Genomic DNA, 17,025 nt, shown 5'->3' with positions numbered 1-17,025 from the left:
AAGACACTTCAGCTACTTCCATTACATTCTAAGACCTAGGAAACAGAGATATTGAACTTTCTTCAAGAAACAGCTAAGTATTTCCCTATATCTTTCCTTTCTTCCTTTTATTACACAAAATAGGTGTTTTAATTTCCTAATAGCATTAAATAGCTTTGGTATGAACATACAGTACTTTGCTTCTATTAAGAAGCAATAACTAAATATATTAAATCGGTCAAATAGAGAAAAACACACTGCAACAAAGTTCTATAGATGCAACTTAATTAAAAATAATACAGGATTTTAAAATAACAATTTTGTAAAAAAAAAAAAAAAACCCACAAGATAAATTCTTCAAAAAAGAAAAAAAAAAGCTCACAGCTTATCACAAGATAGTTGCCTAAATATTCACCTTGCTTCTTCTACTAACAATCAAACAAACAAGTGTTTGACCAGAGCTGGAATAATTCTGCAATTTTACAGAACGGTTGTTGTTAATTGGAAAAGAGCCCCTTTAACATATCAGGTGCAATCTATCACAAGAAGTCTACTGCATCTGAGTGAAAAAAAATAATGAGTTAAAAGGAGTGGCATGAATTTGAAGAAAATAATTAAACCAATTAATTCAACAAAATCAGGATTTGTATCTTACAAGCAGTTCAGCTCTGACATGCTGCTCCTCAGAAGGGATTTTTCAGCATTCAATTAGCAGAATCATGTACAAATTAATCAGCTAAGTGCCCTGGAAGTAGTTAGAGATAGACTACTATGAGAAGCTGAGACCAAAGAAAGAGATGCAGTGGAAAAAGTGAAAAGGGTGAGAAGACAGGGGATAGAGAAAAGGGAAAAATGGGAGGAAAGATCAGGAGGAAAAAAAAAAAAAGCTTTCTAGTAAGAATAGAAGCTCTTGAATCTGAGTCCTGAAAAGCCAGTTCAGACCAAGAACTTACAGGAGTGAGAGCGAATCCTGTTAAACATCTCCAAAAGGAAGTAGCTGTGTTCTGTGGTGCAAGCCACTTTCCTTATATCCTGGCTCTGGAAAGATGTGGAATTCCACATTACGCAGAAAAATGTTCCCTCTGCTCTTCACAGCCGCCCCATGAAGTGGAGATGCTAAACAATGCAAATACAGCATTCATCACTCACCAGGAGTAGAGACGTGGGAGAATCAATAAAGTGGAATTTTTAGTGGATCAACTTTTTCTGTAAGAGTTTCTTTATATGTGAAAAGCTATACCAGTCTAATGATACTAATTTAATCATCCTAGGAAAACACATGAAAACAAACCTGACTGCAGATATATTTACAGCTATACAAATAATCCTAAATTTAATCTACAAATTTAGATTTGTTAGAACACCTTCACCATACGTGACAAACCAAACTAACCTATAAAAATTCACCGGAGTTCATTTACTTAATTTACTTATGTAAATTAACTCCAATGGAAGGAGGATTTTTTTCTACAAAGTAGGCCACAATAAAATGAACCTTGGAATTGTAGGATATTTCAGGTTGGAAGGGACGTCAGGAGGTCTCCAGTCCAACCTCTTGTTGACAGCAGGGTCAACTCTTGCCCGTTGTCTGTCATCGTCCCATCATGCACCAACACAAAAAGCCCAGCTCCAGCTCCTCTGTGATGTCCCTGCAGGTGTTAGGGGCTGCTATCAGGCTCCCCCAAAGCCATCTCTGCTCCAGGCTGAACAAACCCAGCTCCCTCAGCCTTTCTCCACAGGACAAATCATAGAATCACAGAATCAGTAAGGCTGGAAGGGACCTCTGGAGATCATCTAGTCCAACCTCCCTGCTCAAGCAGCGTCATCTAGAGCATGTTAGAAAGGGTTGCATCCAGGCGGGCCTTGAAGATCTCCAGAGAAGGAGACTCCACAACCTCTCTGGGCAACCTGCTCCAGTGCTCCGTCACTCTCACAGGGAAGAAATTCCCCCTCACGGTCAGGCGGAACTTCCTGTGCTTCAATTTCTGCCCATTGTCTCTTGTCCTGTCACACAGGACAACTGAAAAGAGTTTGTCCCCGTCCTCTTGACACCCTCCCTTCAGGTACTTGTACACATTGATAAGATCCCCCCTCAATCTTCTTTTCTGCAGGCCCAGCTCTCGCAGTCGTTCCTCATAGGGCAGATGCTCCAGCCCTCTGATCATCTTTGTAGCCCTACGCTGGACTCTCTCCAGTAGCTCCATGTCTCTCTTGTCCTAGGGAGTCCAGAACTGGACACAGTACTCGAGATAAGGCCTCCCCAGGGCTGAGGAGAGGGGCAGGATCACCTCCCTCCACCTGCTGGCAACACTCTTCCCAATGCACCCCAGGAGACCATTGGCCTTCTTTGCCACAAGGGCAAATTGCTGGCTCATGGTCAACTTGTCATCCACCAGCACTCCCAGGTCATTCTCTGCAGAGCTGCCCTCTAGAAGGTCAGCCCCCAGCTTGTACTGCTGCCTAGGGTTATTGTTCCCTAGGTGCAGGACTCTGCACTTGCCCTTGTTGAACCTCAGGAGGTTCCTCTCCGCCCAGCTCTCCAGCCTGTCCAGGTCTCTCTGAAGGGCAGCACAGCCCTCTGGTGTATCAGCCACTCCTCCCAGCTTGGGATCATCATCAAACTTGCTGAGGAGGCACTCTGTCCCCTCATCCAGGTCAGTGATGAACGCGTTGAACAGGATTGGGCCCAGTACTGAGCCCTGGGAGACGCCACTAGCCACAGGCCTACAGCTAATGACAACTCTCTGAGCTTTGCCTTTCAGCCAGTTCTCAGTCTACCTCACTGTCCACTCATCTAACCCACACTTCCTGAGTTTATCTAGGAGAATGTGATGGGAGACAGTGTCAAAAGCCTTGCTGATGTCAAGATACACAACGTCCACTGCTCTCCCCTCATCTACTTAGTCATTCCATCATAGAGGGCTATCAGATTCATTGAGCATGATTTCCCCTTGGTGAATCCATGCTGGCTACTCCTGATCACGTTCTTTTCCTCCATATGCCTGGAGATGATATCCAGAAGGAGCTGTTCCATCACCTTTCCAGGGATGGAGGTAAGGCTGACCGGCCTATAGTTGGGTCCTGCTTCTTGCCCTTCTTGAAGACTGGAGTGACATTGGCTTTCTTCCAGTCCTCAGCCATCTCTCCAGTTCTCCAGGACCTTTCAAAGATGATGGAGAGCGGCCTGGCAACAACATCCGCCAGCTCCCTCAGTACCTCTGGGTGCATCCTCTCCGGGCCCGTGGATTTGTGGATGTCTAGCCTGCCCAGAAGGACTCTAATCCTTTCCTCCTCAAACAAAGGAAAGTCTTCTCTTCTCTGGACTTTCTCCCACACATCCAGGCTGCAGGATTCCTCAGGGCTGCCCTTAGCAGTGAAGACTGAAGCAAAGAAGGCATTCAGTAATTCTGCCTTCTCTGTATCCCTTGTCACCAGGGCCCCCGCCCCACTCAGTAGCAGGCCCACATTTTCCCCAGTCCTCCTCTTGCTACTGATGTATTTGAAGAAGCCCTTCCTGTTGCCCTTAACGTCCCTTGCCAGACTCAATTCCAACTGGGCCTTAGCCTTCCTTGCTGCATCTCTACATACTCTGACTGCATTCCTATAATTCTCCCAAGTAGCCTGTCCCCTCTTCCACATTCTGTATATTTTCTTCTTCTGCCTGAATTTGGCCTGGAGCTCCTTGCTCACCCATGCAGGTCTCCTGCCCCTTTTGCTGCACTTCTTACTCACAGGGATGCACCGCTCTTGAGCCTGGAGGAAGTGATGTTTGAATACTAGCCAGCTCTCCTGGACTCCCCTTCCCTCTAGGGCCTTAACCCATGGGAATCTACCAAGTAGGTCCCTGAAGAGTCCAAAGTCCACTATCCTGAAGTCCAGGGTTGCAATCCTGCTTGTTGCCCCAGTTCTTTCCTGCCGGATCCTGAACTCCACCATCTCATGGTCACTGCAGCCAAGGCTGCACCCAACCTTCACATCTCTAACCAGTCCCTCTCTGTTGGTAAGGACAAGGTCCAGCAGGACACCCTTCCTCGTAGGCTCCTCCACCATTTGTGACAAGAAGTTATCATCAATGCACTGCAGGAGCCTCCTGGACTGTTTGTGCCTTGCTGTGTTGTCCCTCCAGCAGATGTCAGGGTGGTTGAAGTCCCCCATGACAACCAGGTGAGTTTTGCTATACGCTGAACCATGCAAAGCTGCCAGTGTCATTCTGCACAGAAGTGTACTGGCACTTTCCACTGCCTCTCCTAGGCTTTTCGAAAGACTAATTCCTTCACACTATTCCCTCACACAGCAAGTCGTCACCAATGTATGAGCTATATGAGAATACACATTATTTCTTGTCAATTTACTCCCACAGAGTTCCACAATTTATTATACCGGGGTACTATAGTACCACATAAGACCACAGGAGAAGTTAATACCCATTACATTTTTTTTATTCATTAGAAAATAATAAAAATTGAGACAAATATTTGATGATGTGATTAAGTTTTAAAATACCTCAAAGTAAACAGAAGCAATGCAAGATAATTAGCTATGACAATGTCATATACCCACAGCAAAATAGTTCTAATCTTAAAAAGTAATCAGAGCCTTCTATGGCCTTGTCTAAAATACAAAGACATACATAAAATGAAGAAATCAGCCTCATAATTAATCTACTATTGCTTAATAAGGCACCAAGAGTGGAGACTGACCCCTCCACTTCAGATGTCTTAACACAGGTTGACCCAATCACTGCTCTCCCCATTCCAGGCAATAAAAGACAGTATTCTGGTGCTTTCAGGGTGTGATTCACCTGACCATTTTAGGTCTATACCAGATAAAATAAATTGAGCTTACATATTTTTCTTTCTCTCCACTGATTATAAAAGGAGCACAGGACAATCTGTTCAGATATAGATCTCTATGCTACGGATCCTATCCCATGTTTCAAATACAGAGACATGTTCTTTCCCTAAAACCTATGTCAGGCAATCCAATTTATCTGCTGCTCAGCTCACAGCACGGTAACCAACTAATCTGCAGTAACTTGTTTGTATGCCAACTATGTTTGTATGCCCTCTCCTTTAAGAACAAGAGTTAAAATGCTCCTGAGCCAAACATTAAAAAAATCAGTTTAACATTTCAGAATCTGTGCTGTGACTGAAGTTACATGACCAGCTAGTACAAATTCAAATGTTTAACTCAAGTGATGTGAATGCAATGCTGTGCTGCACATTATTTTTACTATTTGTATTACAATAATGCCCAAAGGTTCTAGCTAAGAACCTAAGGTCCAACCATATTATATGGTACACACATTCATAGTAAAACTTTGCTGTGGACTGAAGCATGTCACTGCAACAACCAAAGATACTACTGTTACCATGTATATACTCCGTCCTTCTACAGATGTTGTGACGCATGTAGAAAAGGGCAGCAGCAAAGCATAAATGCTGCACCCAAACAACTGCACAATTTCCTGTGCAGGGAAGCAAAGCAGCAGATATCTGGAGGGATTCCTTCAGCCACAGTTGTTAAATTCATTACAGCTGAGTCCTACAGAGACAGCCCTTGTTCCAGATAATGTACAAAACACACAAGGCAATGGAAAATGAACTGTCTTCCCAAGATCACTCAGAAGGTTGCTGTGTAGCTTGGAAGGTGTCTCCCAAGCTGTTAAATCAAAACATCTTATTTATCATACAAAAGTCTTAGAATGGGACACACATTTATGCAGCAATGCCTATCAACGGCATCAAACATCTAACTTAAGTTGGGGTGAAGTCATGGAGTATCAAGTACATGGTCTGAAAAACTGACTAGGTCTCTGATGAGTCATAGAGATTCAGGGATATAGGATAAGGAAGGAATTCTACTCTGTTCTATTCACTCACATTTAACTCATCACATAGATACGTAAGTGCCATAGGGAGGGAAAGGAAAAGTATTTTTTTTCCTCTACATTGTGGAACAGTTACAGAGCTAAATTGAAGTGACTCTTACTGCTGTGGAGCTCTCATTTCACTGGGAGAATGGCCAGTGAACTTACTCTTCGTTCAGTGCAACCTCCTCTTATCTTACAAATTAACCTCACTGCCATATTGATTGGCTGCTGAGGGTTTTTTTTCCTCCCATGACAAACAGCTGATGTTTGCCTATTTCAGATCTCTGCATAAGCAAATACTGTTCAAGCTCCGAATTTCTAAGCAAGTTTAAAAATGCATTATTTAAAACATCATTGTGTTCTAGTATTGCACATTACTAATATAGCTAAAGCTACTAAATGCTCACATATCTAATGCATACATACAAGAATTAGATAAAGTTTAAAATGAACTTTTTATAATTCTACAGTTATTCATGAATTACATCATGACAATTTTGGACCAAATGTTTCATAGATCTCTGAATTTGTGCAAATTGTTGCCTGCACATTCAGCCACCTCTTCTGGCTCACCAAAAATCCCTGCTTTTTATGAAGACCTGTTCTTCATTTGTTTTTTCCTGTTAGACAAGGTGCACCTCAGTCAGATTTCATCTCGTTTTTCAGTTTGGCAAGACGAGCAAGACATTCATCTCTCCATTCTCTCCTGGCATCCAGGTGTTCTGGAACCACTGGAATTTTTTCCGACATTGCCTGAAATAGAAAATTTTGAAGTTCATTAAATCTCTTGTTCTGAGTAAGAAGTTTATCAAGATTGTTTTCCTACTTTCCCTGCTTCTGACCAAGTAATTGTCTACAAAAACCTAAATTTAGTCTATCACAAGCAATATGCCACTAGTTCTTTACATGGCTGACTGGAAATTAGTTACCGTGTATGAGAAGAAAACTGCTCCCACTTGGAGAAGGTTGACCTAAAGGTGGCAATAAAAGTGCTTACAGAAACATCAAAGCATCAGACTCTTCTCGGTTTGCCCCACACAGCCACTGTCTTGCCTTTTTGACAATAAACTTTCATAAAGTGGGAAGGAGGCAACCTAGCCTTTTATGTGACTAAACATGTGCTCTGAACTAAATTCATGTGTGAGTGCATCCATACATAGAATTAACCTGTAACAACTAATCAGGAAAAATTTGACACATGTACATATTCCTTAGAGAAGCATTAAAAAAAAGACAACTATGAAATAGTAGAGTTACGAAATGGCAAGACTTCAGCTAATTCCTATAGATGCACAAAAGAGCCTATATCATGTCTATAAACAAACTGTGGGCTTAGAAGCAAGATTAGCAAACTTAGTCCCAATCCAGCACAGCATTTAAAATATATCTTACTTCTAAGTATCCAAGTAATCTTACTGGGCTGCTTGTACGATAAATGTTAAGCATGTCCCTGCATGCTTTACAGACTAGATCTTTAGTCTGTAAAGGACAGAAAAACACGTATAAGAACAAGATGCTTTAAAAATATTATGCATGTCATATAAATATCCCAACAGTCTGAGCTCCAGGCCCTATTGAGAAGCAGCACTACAGGGAAAAAAATTACAGGAAATGAACATATCATTGGGGTAGAACTTCTAATTGATCTTTGAAAACAGAAAGATGCAACTACAGTTCATGAACAGCAAAAAATACAGATTGTTTAAAGACAAGACATCACATTATCCACAAATAAATTTACTTGGCCTGCTAGCCCATTCAGAAGAAAAAAGTTATGAGGCTTATGTAATAAGATGGAAAAAGAGAACATGGGGAGAAGTCTTTATGTAAGAAAGAGAACTTGGAGCTGTGCATATTGTGGCAGAGAATAAAGATATAGAAAGAAAGTGATAAGATACAGCAGAAGTTGGCAGGTTAATGTCAATGTTCTGTAGTTTTTAGTATTCAAATTCTCTGGCTGATCATAATGCTACTCGGTGCCTAGACAGCATTCTCTCAATGTATTTCAAAGAGCTTTAAAAAGGGATTTATATTAGTATATACATTCTATACTTTATCTTTTCATTCAAAGTACACATTCACACAAGAAATACAGATTACAGATGCCTCCAACAGTATATCAAAATGGCACTTATATAAAAATAAATGCTAACAATCTTTGTTCTGGATGTCATTGCATTTATCTACTGTATACTTTACCTGATTGATTTTCTGCTCAGCTTCACCTGAAAATTTTGGTACTGGTCCAAAAGTGTTCAGAACAAGTCTCATACCTTCGCAGTATCTTTCACAGTAATTTGAAATACCTAAAAATGAAAGTGAAAAATTACACATGAACAGAAATTCCTATTTCAAGTTCAATAATAGTGTCTGTGCTTAAGCACTGTCTGAAATCAGAAACAAAAAAAATATGCTTTCAGTATTAATAGTTCACATGTACTCATACGCACACAAACTGATGCTAAAGGACACAATTAAATTGTGAAGTCAAAAGATTCAGAAAGTAGGTAATTCCTTTGCAACCACAAGTTCACCTTCTCCTGCACATATGTTAACAGCCTTTAACTACATAATCATATATCTGCCATTTTTCTGATAGGATCCCTGCCTTCTGCAGAGGTGTTGAAAGACACACACTTGTAAGGGCAAGAAGTGTGCTCTTACACTTAAGACAACTAACTGTCACCAAGGAAAAGTGGATTTTATCCACAGTATTTCTATTAAGGTTCCTGGAAAAATCATTTAGCACGTCTTCATTGCAAAACCCGTAAATGCAACATACCAGCAGGAAATACTATGTAAGAGGTGCAGTACATACTTATATACTAATCATGGATCCTGCAGGTCACTACCTGGTTGTACAACTGATGTTAACAACAGTGATTTGACTTTTTATGGCCACAGGACAGAGCAGGGCAAAAGCATCCTTGCTAAAAGGTTAGACAACCTGGTGAGGAAAAGCTTTAGACCAGGAGCATGTGGAAGAGAAGATTACAGTCTGCAGTCAAGTGAGGAAGTGGTGGACTGGTGTGGAAAGTAGAGAGTTCAGGGTAATGGGTATAAGAGAGACCTCAAGAGAAACAAACCAGAGTGGAATGGGCCCACCTTAAGTGTATTACAGAAATGCATGCCACCTGGGAAACAAGCAGGAGGAACTGGAGCTCCATTTGTGCTCACATGACTACAGATACTGTTGGTAAAACTGAGATGTGGTGGGACCACTTGCACAACTGGAGTGCTGCAATAGATAGATAGACGCTCTTCAGGAAAGAGAGACAGGGAAGACAGGGGAGGGGCGGTGGCCCACTCTATGAAGGAGCAGCTCAGATGTATAGAGCACTTTTATGGGAGAGGAAATAGGCTGGGTGAGAGCTTTCAAGATCAGAGGAGTGGCCAGTAAAGGTAACCTTATATCGGCAGCATGCTACAGAGCATCTGATCAGGGTAAGGAAGTGGACAAAGCCTTCTTTAAACAACTAGAGGAAGAATCTGAATCACAGACACTTGTTCTTACAGGTAACTTTAGCATCTGCTAGAAGGGCAACATGGCAAGATTGAAAGCAGTTAAGCAGGTTTCTGGAAAGCGTGGGAGATAACTTCTTGATAAAGTTGGCTCTGCTAATCTCTAACCAGTTCTTCCTTACTAGTGAAGGGATAACTAATGACAGCCTTGGACATAGCAACCGTGGAACAGTGGATTTGAAGATCCTGACGTGAGTGACAAAGGAGAACAGATGAGCAGTCTTTACTTGATTCAGCTTCAGTTGCTTCAGGGAACTGGTAGGTGGGATCCTAGGATACCCCCGCAAGGGAGGGGTAAAGGAGACCAGGGAACCTGGCAGGTCTTTAAGGACAGTATTGTCCACAGACGAGAACAGTCCATCCATACGCTCACAAAGATAAGTAGACGTATCAGGAGATTGGTTGGCTAAGCTCCAACGCAAAAAGACAGAATACAGGAGGTGGAAGCAGGGATAGGCCTACGATGATGGAATTAAAATCACTGCCTGGGCATGTAGGGATGGTGTCAGGAAAGCCACAGCTCAGCTCCAGTTGAGACTTGCAAAAGACATGAAGGGCAACAAGAAGAATTGCTACTGCTTCATTAGTAATAAAAGGCTGAACAAGGAAAATGTTGGCCCATTACTGAAATGGGTGGCTGATTTAGTGACAGCCACTCACTAATACGGTGATTGGGAACAGTCAATATGTACTAATTAAGGGTAAATTATGTCTGACCAACCTGACTGCCGTCTGCAACAAAAATCACTGAATTTTTGAACAAGAAAAAAACAGTGGATATCATTTATCTTGATGTTACTAAGGCATTTGACATTTATCTCTCACAGTATTATTGTATCAAAGTTAGAATATTAAGATCCAGATGTTTGGACAACTAGATGAATTAAAAGCTGGTTGGACAATCAGTATCAAAGGGTTGTGGTTAATGGGACATACTTTACCTGCTAGCCAATAAAAACGTGGAGTATTGCAGGAATCTGTCCTGAGATCTGTTCAACATGACTTGCTCAGAAAGTTTGCAAGATATCAAATTAGGCGAGAGAACCAGGTGGTACACTGGAGGACAGGACTGACATCCAGAAAGACTTAGACAGCCTGGAAGAATGGGCTAATAGGAACCTTATGAAATTTAACAAGGACAAATGCAAAGTCAGCCACCTGGGAAGGAAGAACTTGCAGTGACAGAGGCTGAGGACGCTAGAAACTCAGGGTGTTGGTGGACAGCAAGCCGCAGGTGAGCCAGCAGTTTGCTTTGGCAACAGACAGAGCCAAGCATCCTGGGCCGTACTAACAGGAGCAGAGCTAGCAGACCAAGGGAAGTGCTTATCCCCCTTTACTCAGTCATTAAACTGCATCTATAAAACCTTGCACAGTTTTGTGCCCCCAGTACAAAAAAGACAGGAACAAACTGAACCAAGTTCAGCATAAGGCTATTCAGGTGGCCTTACATACATTCCTTACATACATTAACCATAGGTGACTCTTAAATAGTGTCTCCCTCAACCGCTGCTAGATGATCTTGAACTCTTTCACATAAGCTGTGCCCAGTGAACTCTAACAGCTCTCAAAGCTTCAAAGATGCTGTAATTTTTGGTAAAACCAGGAACTCAACTCCAGGCAGCTGTGCAGCAAATGTCTGGAATTGAGATTTTCCTCAGTACTGCCACTAGAATTGTCTGAGTGCCAGAAGAATGGCCTCCGAGCTTTTTAGGAAACTCTGTTCTAGCAATTTCATAGCAGAAATACAGCAATATAACCCATGCTTTGCTCTGATACTCATGAAGCAGCTATGTTTTTCAGCAATGGAAATGAACACTCAGACTCTTCTGAAAGGGTCAGGATCTGCAAAGACAGTCAGCAGTCTCCCAACATCAAACACGTGAAGTACAGATTCAGCACAATCACTGGTGAAAATAAGAATGACTTCTCCAGCTAGAATGGAACTATGACACTACAACCTTAAAGAACAGAGCATGAGGAAGATCAGGAACAATGGTCAAAATTTTCATCGTTCTCTTAGCAAAGACAAATGGCCATCAGGAGAGCTACCTTCATTGGGAGACAAGAAAGTGAGTAGGGAAGCTGGAAGTTTAAACAAAAGACCCAACAGAACCTGCAGCCAAAGGTTCAAATCCCATTCAGGAATAAAGTGTCCAACTGGAGAATATATTTTGGCCAGGCCCTTAAAATACATCAAGTCATAGAACCCGAGAACCAGTTAACAGTTGAACTATGGGTCAAATGGCAGCCAAGCAGAATGAGTTCTGCAATATTGGCTGAATGAAGGAAAGGTCCACCTTCCAGCAACTCCAGTAGGAATTCCAAAATAATTAGTATTGAGGCACTAGAAAGGAATTGGAATAATAAATACACCAAATAGAAAACTTAATCATTCAGACACGTACATCTATTGGACTTTTTCACGCCATTAACTACCACATAATCAAGAATCTTAGCGATGGAATAATCTGCACTCTTCCTTCTCTTTTGATTAGCTAGTTATCGAAGAAATGATAAAGAGAAAGCTGCAGAAGACTAGGGCAAGAGGTGACTATACTCAACTCTTTCGTGAAGGGTCAGAATTTCATCCACAAACTGAGAGGCATGTACCTGAACTGGCTGTGGCCACAAAAGACAAGAAACCTAAGTGGGGTGGCCTGACTACCGCAAGAAAGAATGCACCCTAGGTCAAGAGTTATTAGAAAGTCCTTTTTCTGAAGAGCTGGTAGACAGTTCCCTGGAATGCATCACAGTAGAAGTCATACCTGTCTAACCCTAAACAGTTGAGGTTGAAGATGGAGAAAAGAACAGAAGCCTCTGAGTATGGCAGGCATGAATCATAAACTACAACACTTATACTATTCAGCATGCCTCATAGTCTGAAATTGCTGAAATACAGACATTCCAAAGGGTCTTTGAGGTTAGTAAGAGTATGGAGAACATTTTTGTTTCTGGACCAAAGATGGAAGAAATTTCAGAAGACAGATACTCAATGGAGGATTACATCTCCTCTATGAGATTAGCACTCTGAAGTCATGATGACCATCTCAGATAAACATTTGAAGCAAAGGAATGGGAGAATGTGTCCATTACTTGAACAGCAACTTGGAAAGATGTTTGAGGGTATTCAACCCTTTTCAAAAATGGAGTCCAGCATCTCTATCCATTGGAGGGTGTCAAGGGGACAGGGACAAACTCTTTTCAGTTGTCCCATGTGACAGGACAAGAGGCAACGGGCAGAAATTGAAGCACAGGAAGTTCTGCCTGACCGTGAGGGGGAATTTCTTCACTGAAGAGCTCCTTGCTCACCCATGCAGGTCTCCTGCCCCTTTTGCTGCACTTCTTACTCACAGGGATGCACCACTCTTGAGCTTGGAGGAAGTGATGTTTGAATACTAGCCAGCTCTCCTGGACTCCCCTTCCTTCTAGGGCCTTAACCCATGGGAATCTACCAAGTAGGTCCCTGAAGAGTCCAAAGTCCACTATCCTGAAGTCCAGGGTTGCAATCCTGCTTGTTGCCCTAGTTCTTTCCTGCCGGATCCTGAACTCCACCATCTCGTGGTCACTGTAGCCAAGGCTGCACCCAACCTTCACATCTCTAACCAGTCCCCTTCTGTTGGTAAGGACAGTCCCTCTCTGTTGGTAAGGGCAGGGTCCAGCAGGACACCCTTCCTTGTAGGCTCCTCCACCATTTGCGACAAGAAGTTAACCTCCTTGACAGGAAGTGATATTCAGAAAGAGGAGGATTTTTGTGGGATGCTGAACAGCCTGTGACATGATTCCACCTCTTCTTTGATGGAATGAACTTAGACCATGTCCCTTCATAAAAATTATGGAAAGGACCACTGGTTATCAGTGTATACTGGCCACACCTTGTCATTAGTGTAAAGTGCTTTACAGGTACCTCTTAACAGCTAGGCTCACAGACTCTGGCGCCCAAAGACAGCTCAGCTCAAGGGATACACTTATTCACGAAAGGGACACTGGGAACCTAAGACAGTTCTGCATAAGACTCATGGTCCAACCACAAGACAATGACATTTATATTTTATCTTGCCAATGTGAGCTTCTTCTTTCAGTGGTGAGGAGACTGAGCAAAAAGCTTGTCCTCACATCATGCCATATCATAGAAGGTTCCCAGTTGAGCAGTGCAGCAGTTATCAGGTAGAAATGACTGATGATGAAATCCAGTGCAGAACTATGTGGATTTGGGTACACTTTGCTAACTCATAACTGCTATCAGCAGCTGTTGCCAGATGAACAATCACAAAAGCAGAAGTGGTAATTCAAGCCAATACTGCAATTCAAGCAAATCTACATGTGCAATTAGTGATAGAAGGAATAATAAACACAGCAGTGTCAGTTATCACACTATTCTGGTGCTGATGCAGCTGACACAGCTCTATGACATCCAGACCAGCGCTGAATAGTTTAGATTCAGTAATTTTCCAAAAGCCAAGGGGAACCTCTCAACTGCTTAGTGAGCTTCTGTAACAATACCAAGGATCTGTGTGGTCTTGATGCTGGTATAATCAGGAGAAGGTGGTGGAGGAGTCTAGGCACTAGAAATCTTTTTCAGGAGCCTCACTCTAAAAGTGACTCACAACAGTATTTGGGAGGAAGCTGAATGTTTGGTCTTAGTTGGCCCATTTACCTAGTGGCTCTGAACTCCTCAGCTTAAGACAGCCTTCACAGCTCATTCAGCCAGCCAGTCCTGGAACTTAAACTCCCACTGGCAGCTTTCCTAAAGCTTGAATGAGTCACTGAACAGTTTCTGGGTAGATATATCTTACAACAGAGATGTGCCAAACACGGGTTAGGTGATGCAATTCAGTCCTTGCATGTAATATATGAATTAAAAGAAGCCTTATGAAAACTCATCAAAATAGGAAAAGACAAACACCAAAATGCTATGTGTCTGGAAAAGAGTAGCTGTATAATTCACCTCAACACTGTGGTGAAATGGCAACATGTAAACCCCACTCCACCTTGTATGCTGCATGCAAAATGGGGTAGACACTGCATTCAGAAAACTTTCAAGTCTTAAGTGAAGGAAGTACACCTGTAATTAGAATACACACATGGTCTCACTTAAAAAGATTGATTTCAAAATAGCTAATTCAAGATAGCTCTCTCGGTGTGAAGTCTCAGCAGAGACAGTAGGGTAATGTTTAACTTAGTTTAAATATTCAAGTTTAATCCTACTCTGCAGCTTTAAGGCAGCACCTGAGCAACAAGGAATGTTGTTAGAAAAGTCACTTTGCTTTTCAGTTGCAAACTCAAAACTGGCAAATATTTGACTCCAAGTCTTTAGACCAAGCAGTCCTTTGGTTCAAACGTATGGACTATAGCAAAGGTAAGGTGGATGACAAGCACTTGACTGGAGCAAGATGATGGAAAACAAGTAAGACACCATTAGCTTTAATCCTTGCAGGTACTGCCCAGGCAACAACCTGAGCTGGAAGAATTAGCAAATGTAAACTGTGCAAGACAGACTGGTAACACCCGAGAGCTAGAGAAAAAGGAAGAAAATGGCAAATGGGGCTGTTAGAAACACTCATCATCTCTCATTGCATCCAGCTTCTATAACTATGCTGTGCCCCACTCTCTCCAACTGGAGAAAAGGAATGATGCAAGATGCATCTCAAATAGAGAAAGATGTGAAACAGTTGGCAGCACTCGGATGATGGTAAGTTTCCTCCTGTTCATATGGTCTATTGGCTCCTATCTAAGACTCCATCTTCCTTGCAGGCTCATCTTCTCATCCATGTTGCAGGGGGAGGAGAGAGAAGGGGGAAGTGGCAACAAGCACCTGAGAACCACAACCACAGGAAAAAAATGTCTCCAGGGCTTTCAGGAGTTCCCTGAACCTTTATCCCATTACATATGTTTACATCCAAGGTGGAGAGAGGAGGAAGAGGAATGAGTAACAAAATGGAGCAGTAGACACAGGATTTCTGAGATGAAAAAGGGAATATGCCAACCTCCTTGAATGTCAGAATCTCTCCCAGTGTTTCTGCTGGATATAGTATAGTTATAAGAACAAGTTATCAAAAGCCAGATGAGGGCATTGATTTAAAACTCTCTTGCTGTCCCTGTGCATCTTACCCAATAGGAAATGAAAGGTTTTTATACCACTACTGAAGGAGAAACAGGCTTTTAAAGCTTGAATAAGAACCTAGGCAGTTTTCAAAACAGCTAATGAACTGTAAACCTGCATCTCAGACTGTCTCATAATAACTTGTTCACAAAAACATGTTTCCAGTTTGCAGGTCCTTACCTAGAGGACTTGCTCTGGTGTGGTGCAAACACAAGCATCAGTGAAATGCCTTGAGCTGCATCACCAAGATGAACAAGGCACTGATGAAGGAAAGGAAAAGTAATTCAGGGCAAATATTTAGCTTAGAAGCATGCAAAAACTGCTTTACTGCCTTGAGAAGACCTCTTCACAAGTGAGGATCATAACTGAATGGTGAAGGGAGGAGGGAGGTAAAAGGAGGGAAAACATGACAATATAAATGGTGTTATGATCACGTATTACAATACAAACATCTTCATATATGTTAGCTTCTTATATGCTACGTCTCCTTCCCTCCTCTTCAAAAGAGACAGCAAGCAAAAGGGCTGAATGATGCAAGCAAGAGAACTTGGCAAACCAGTCTGACCACAACACTGCAGACAAGGAGCGAAACAAGGAAGGCACTGAGATATTCGTGAGACAAAAAAAGAGACAGAGAGGAAAGTGTTACTGGCAATGATGGAGAATATACCAAAGACAGAGGGTGCCTCCTAATACGGAGTATTAAATTCACAACTTTGAACCTGATGAGCAGCATAATGAGAAGACACTAATGACTCAAAAGAGTAGATGAGATGGTCAAGCCACTGATGTAATAGCATCAACAATTTGAAAAGACTAGGGTGGGGGTCATTTTAGCAGGTAAAATTTAAGAAGATATCACACTCAGTAAGACTGAAGATGAGTATGAACTAGAACAGAAAAGAAGGGGCATATTTCAGGAACATCATGGAGGAATTTGTCATGCTCAGGATATGTTCAGAGGAAAAATTCCAACATTTTTGGTTTACTGATATTATATATCAGTATGTATATACACATATATATTTGGTTTATTGAATTATATTTTTAGACATTATAGCTATGAGGAAAAATTTCTAAATGTAATCCTGCCTTTATCAAGGGTGTGTCTAAACACAGATGCATGCACTTAGGGTGTGAATTCACGGGACACTTCCAATTCTACATTAATTCTCATATGAATTCACTTAGACTATAGTTACATGAATCCTTTCAACTAAAGTTGAAAGCTTGAATTTCTTTCAACTACCCTAAGCCAGTGGCAGCACCAAAAAAGAAAGATGTTTTATTCTCACTGGCTCTGTGTTTTTATCTCAATACTAATGCGCAAAAACTTATTCAGGACAGCTGTGAACTGGATCAAGGAATTAAAATGAGTTGATATGAACCATTTTCTTTGCTAGATTAATTTCATATCTGGGATCAGTTTCACAGTCTGAGTCACATAACGATCATACAAGTTCTTTTGCAAGCACAAGGGAAACAGATGCACCAAGATGACCTCTTTAGAAGGCAGAACTCTATAGTACTGACTTGAGCAAGAAAGCATCAA

General features: G+C 41.8%; 1 protein-coding gene across 6 annotated transcripts in view; it reads right to left on the bottom strand.

The window, feature by feature from the left end:
• Window positions 1-4,396: 4,396 nt before the first annotated feature.
• Window positions 4,397-17,025, bottom strand: part of CRYL1 (crystallin lambda 1) — a 62,328-nt gene continuing 49,699 nt past the window's right edge. For all 6 annotated transcript variants that reach the window (XM_062567212.1, XM_062567213.1, XM_062567214.1 and 3 more), the window contains 2 exons: window positions 8,051-8,157; window positions 4,397-6,604 (listed from right to left, as the gene is read on the bottom strand). In XM_062567212.1, coding sequence (XP_062423196.1) covers window positions 6,491-6,604; window positions 8,051-8,157 — 221 coding nt within the window. In that variant the 3' untranslated portion in view covers window positions 4,397-6,490. The remainder of the gene's footprint in view (window positions 6,605-8,050; window positions 8,158-17,025) is intronic.

This window comes from Rhea pennata, chromosome 1, assembly GCF_028389875.1.
Source record: "Rhea pennata isolate bPtePen1 chromosome 1, bPtePen1.pri, whole genome shotgun sequence".
Classification (NCBI taxonomy): Eukaryota; Metazoa; Chordata; class Aves; order Rheiformes; family Rheidae; genus Rhea; species Rhea pennata.
Note: the sequence above shows the minus strand (reverse complement) of the source record. Positions and strands in the feature narration are given on the sequence as shown.